At 37.6% G+C, this 5266-nt stretch overlaps 1 protein-coding gene across 1 annotated transcript; it reads right to left on the bottom strand.

The window, feature by feature from the left end:
* Window positions 1-694: 694 nt before the first annotated feature.
* LOC143038655 (uncharacterized) lies at window positions 695-4413 on the bottom strand. The gene is made up of 3 exons (XM_076208157.1): window positions 4104-4413; window positions 3524-3639; window positions 695-3362 (listed from the first exon to the last, which is right to left on the bottom strand). Exon 3 carries the CDS (start codon window positions 3334-3336, stop codon window positions 2014-2016), a length of 1323 nt encoding a protein of 440 aa, XP_076064272.1. The 5' UTR covers window positions 3337-3362; window positions 3524-3639; window positions 4104-4413; the 3' UTR covers window positions 695-2013.
* Between the last annotated feature and the right edge of the window lie 853 nt (window positions 4414-5266).

Below are 5266 nucleotides of genomic sequence, written 5' to 3'. Positions count from 1 at the left end.
GGTAAATACACAGAAGGAATTTTAAGGTCATGGAATCAAACTGGGAATATTACATATATATACATATATATATATATATATATATATATATATATATATATATATACATACACACACACACACACACACATACATATACCAAGGGCTTTTTCCCCTTACAAGGGAGGTAGACAAAAGGCATAAGTCCACCACCCATTTTACCTCCACATACTCCACTCCCTTTCACCACCCCTCTCTTTTCTTTGCTCCTCCTGGATGATGGGTCATCCCTACATCTCACCCACTGCCCTGGGTTGGAAGCAATGTAGCAAGACACAGCACATTCACAGCAAGGCCGCTTCATTTAATCGGAAAAAGAGAAGATGAGGAGAATTCCCCTTGGACTTGTAAGGGGGAAAAAGCCTTGGTATATGTATGTATATATACAGGAATACCTCACTATACTCGTACAACCGAGTTGTGTTCCCAGCTGACTGGTCACAATGCGAAAATTCGTATATCGAGGTGAGTTTTACATGTAAATAGGGGGGTTGTGTATGAATCATGGACCCTGTCAACCCCCTGCCCCCTCAATTTTTGCCTCTTGGGGCTTTCACATACATCCAACATTTGTTTTACCTACTTTATAGCACTCTGTCATATAGTGAGATATTCCTGTATATATATATATATATATATATATATATATATAGAGATATATCTCTATATATATATATATATATATATATATATATATACATACAGAATACCCCTAGAATAGCTTAGACAACATAACCCAAGATGGACCCATACATAAATTTAAAACGAGGCATAATAATTAGATCAGGATGTTTGCTGGCCAGATTAGCTTAGAACATCATTACTTAGGTGAGACATCAGTAATGAAGGCAAACTGTGAATGCCTGGTAGGTCAAATCCATTTCAAGAGCCACAAAACATTAAATTTCTTTATTCAAAAAATCCTCCTTAGAATGGGAGTTTTTGACAATGAACAGAATTATGATAACTGGAAAATTGGAGACCAGAACCCATAAGTATAACCTTTTCCTGTATATCATAAATAGGTAAATAAATACACATGTGCAGGCTACACATGCATATGAAAGGTGACAATTATGATCACAGTATTCAAATAAAGTGATAGAATATATAAAGAGAAAAGATCTCTTGATTATGGATGTGAAGGTTTTAGGTCACATGGTTATGATATGAAGAAATACAGTTTTCCATACAGACACATAAATACTTGAAATAGCTTAGGTGCTACACAGTAGCCAAAGCTAGATCATTATATGAATTCAAATATAAATATGGTAGGAAGGGCAGTGAGCTAAACACAGAGAACAGTTGGAGTTTAATTCACTGATGTTTCGTCCTTACCAGAACATTCTCAAAGTACATTATGTACTTTGAGAATGTCCTGGTAAGGACGAAACATCAGTGAATAAAACTCCAACTGTTCTCTGTGTCTAGCTCAACGCCCTTCCACTCATTTGTCTTCCATACTTCAACATAAATATGGTAACTGGAAATTAAGTTGGTACCATACATGAATTTGTAGCCAGGTATAATTTGCAGAGCAGGAGATGGGACCCTACGAGAATTGTTCCTTTCCTGTATACAACAATTAAATAAATACACAGCCACACAAAAGACATAGGTGAGTGTATCTTTCCAAATACTATCATAATAGTTCAGTGCCTCAGAACTAAACTTGGATATGTTGGATAGTCTGGAACCCACATAAAATAATAAAGCCAAACTAACAAAAGACGTAGCATCATCACAACACAATAGGAGTTGCAAAATGACAGGTTCTGTCATATGCAAAAGGGGTGTTCACACACACAGACACACACACATATATGGAATAAATTACCAGCAGTGTTGGTGTGGATCATAGCACCCTAAACAAATAATAATAAAAAGGAGAGAGCATGGTCTATAAAAATAATCCTTTTCCTGTACAGCACCTAGGTATATAAACACACAAATACATATTCATGAAATTTGTTATTCATACTCATCAGATTCACTGCTTGACTCATCAAGCATGTCAACAAAGCTCTCAATCAATTGTTCAGCAGCCTTGCCTTTAATTCTGTATTCCTCCTCCACATCCCTTGATTGACTTATACATTCTCTCCAATCTTCTTTGCTTACACTTTTTATCACACTCATACACATTTCCTCTATTTCTTTCAAAGTTGGATTGTCACTGGAATTTTGTTTTTTAATTTCGGATTTTACTTTGACCCATATAAGTTCCAATGGGTTGAAAGTGCAATGGTATGCAGGAAGTCTTACAACTTTATGGCCATTTTCAAGGGCTATCTGATCAATTTCATACATTTCTTTGTCCTTGTGTAATGCTGCAAGTTGGAGGAGTTCCGATCTTGTTTGTGACTGGTCGTGATCAATGTTGTTATGTGTGAGCCACTCAATTACTTCACATTTTTTTGAGTTTCTGCTTGGAGCTCTATTGGTAAGTTTTGAATGATATGAAGCATTATCCATAATGATAAGCGACTGGTGTGATATGTTCGGAAGTAGCTGGTTCTGGAACCACGAGCGAAAACACTCGCTGTTCAGTGAGTCTTGGTAGTCATCTTTATCACAATCTTTTGACTCTTTAATAAACAACGCTCCAGGTACAAAGCCATCCTCTCCTCCCGCATGCACAATAATAAATTTTGCTCCCTTTCTAGTTTTCCATCTTGGGATTACCGAACTCTCCTTCACAGACCAATTTTTTTCACCACATTCATTCTGGTATATCCAAGTTTCATCTACATATATCTCTGGTAGAGGATTTTCACATTTTCTGTTTTCACTCAGTTCCCTTAGAAACTTATTCCTTGCAGCCATGATATCATTTTTTTCCATTAACATACGCCTGCCCCTTTGAACTTTCTTAAATCGAAAACCAACTTTTACAAGTAGATTTCTAAGAGAGGTTTTACAGCCTGGGAAGCTCATAGGTGGTTTCTTCACTTTCGCAAAAAGTATGTTTAATGTTGGTATTTCGCCTCTCTCATAAAACGAGAGTATCTCCCTCCGGACACGCTCTTCACCAAACTCGTCTATACTTCCCAACACCTTTGAAAACCTACTCCGAGGAGGTGGTGACTTGATCCTGCCAGCTTTAGCCTGTTTCTTGATTCTGAAAACAGTTCGCTGTGATACTCCCGTGGCAACTGCAGTCTTTGTCATCACATCAGTTTCACACTCAAGTTCATCTTGGCGACGGAAATACTGAAGAACATTCATTATCATATTTCTTGACTGACTAGTTAATCGTGGCATGGCCACCACCTCACTTGAATTACGAGCCATCACGCCTTGCCCTTGAGTAAGAGGCCCTGTAAAATGTGATTAAATGGATACAGTAATACAATACATAGAAACCTATAAACCTAATAATTTTGTACAAAAATAAAGGGGAACAACCATAGTAATGATAATAATAATTATAATAATAATGATAATAATAAAAAGGAAAATAACAAATATGTGATCTCACCTAGTTATCCAAACTGGAAGACCTCCCAGACAGTGACTTTTTTTCCCAAATAGACGTTGTAATCTGGCAAAGTTCAAGCTTGATTATGTAACAATGTCCTTAACTCCATCACTCTGCTGTAAACAAAACATCAAATCAATGAAAAGTCTTTAGCTGGTGTAATAACATAATAATAACAATTTTGTTGCCTCGAGTTTCACCAGGTCCACAGATTCAGTGGTTGTCAATAATCCCTGGCCTACCCCACATGATATTTCTCTTGGGAAGAAACTTTGCAGACCACTGGCATAATGATAAACATTATTAATAAAATTCATGATATAAAAGTGGACTTTTGGATATTATTTTGTTGTTGCAGCCCAAAAAATATAACTAAATTATCAACAATGGTTGCAGATGTTGTACAGATCTGCAGTTTCATTTTTTATTCTTTAGTATTACGATTTACGGGTATTTGCATAGATTCTTCGTTAGTAGTATTGCAGTTCAACTATACAACTGTACAGTTCTTCCCAAGGAAGGTATGATCTATGATTTTTTTCACAACTCAGAAAACACAAACTACTTTATTTCCTATTACCTTAAACGAACCCTAGTTTCATCAAAACTAGTAGGCCTAATTACCTAAAAAAAAATGACAGTTTGTAGGTTAAAAAATATTTGTTGTAGTTTAGGATTTTGTCTTCCTAACGGCACCGTTAGCCTTGTTTGTTTTCATTTTGATCCGAAGCGTTTGGATTTTACTCAGATCGTGTGTTTTGTAGATAATATTCTTATTTTATTGATTCTTCAGTTCATTGCCTTTTAAATATAAGTAGTTTTCCTCTTAATTTTATCTACGTAATGAATCATCTACTGATATATAAATTATCGAGGCACAGCTGCTGAAATCGGCGGTATTTCAATTGATAAAGCGGGCAATTTGAAATTTAACCCCCAACTATACAGAACCGAGTGGTACTTTTAGCCTGATTCAAGCTGTCACCAAATTGGTTTACTTATTTTCGTATTTGATTCTCGATAGCAAAGGGGTTGCATCCTACTGTTATTGTGAACCTGATTTTTTTTGTTTAATTATACTTCCACCGCTCATTCTGCCCCGCTTGGACTGCATATTTTAGATACTGAATATTATTGGGGACTTGGATGATATTACTGCAGTTAGAGGGCAGGATAGATAAGTTGGGGGAGAGGGAGGGAGGGGGGATTCAGGGGTTAGTGGAAAGAAGGAATGAAATGGAAGGAAGAGTTATGATAGATGCGGGGCAGACCCACTTGCTCGATTAGTTTATTGTTTTTTAGACTTTTTTTTTCCTTCAGACCGCGTCATTCATTCTTTTATGACTGGATCCTAATCTTATCCAACTGGAAAAAATATGATCACTTATACAATCCCTCGGTTCTGCTGCTGTAATATACATACATACATACACACACACACACACACACACACACACACACACGGCCCGGTGGCGGATTGGTAAGGCACTGGCCTCACAAGCCGGAGAACCGGGGTTCGATTCCCCGGCCGGGCGGAGACAAGTTGGGTTTGTCTCCTTTCACGTGTACGTAGCCCCTGTTCACCTAGCAGCGAGTAGGTACGGGACGTTAGTCAAGGAGTTGTGACCTTGCATTCCCGGTGTGTGGAGTGTGAGTGGTCTCAGACCTACCCAGAGATCTGCTAATAATGAGCTCTGAGCTCGCTGCCGTAGGGTGGTGTCTGGCTGTCTCGAAAAGAGGCTG

Source organism: Oratosquilla oratoria, chromosome 24 (genome assembly GCF_046742065.1).
Source record: "Oratosquilla oratoria isolate Oo_2021 chromosome 24, ASM4674206v1, whole genome shotgun sequence".
Classification (NCBI taxonomy): Eukaryota; Metazoa; Arthropoda; class Malacostraca; order Stomatopoda; family Squillidae; genus Oratosquilla; species Oratosquilla oratoria.
Note: the sequence above shows the minus strand (reverse complement) of the source record. Positions and strands in the feature narration are given on the sequence as shown.

What these genes read in the sequence shown, in the direction of transcription:
- LOC143038655 (XM_076208157.1), bottom strand. Translation starts at nt 3,336, where the DNA reads ATGGCTCGTAATTCAAGTGAGGTGGTGGCCATGCCACGATTAACTAGT.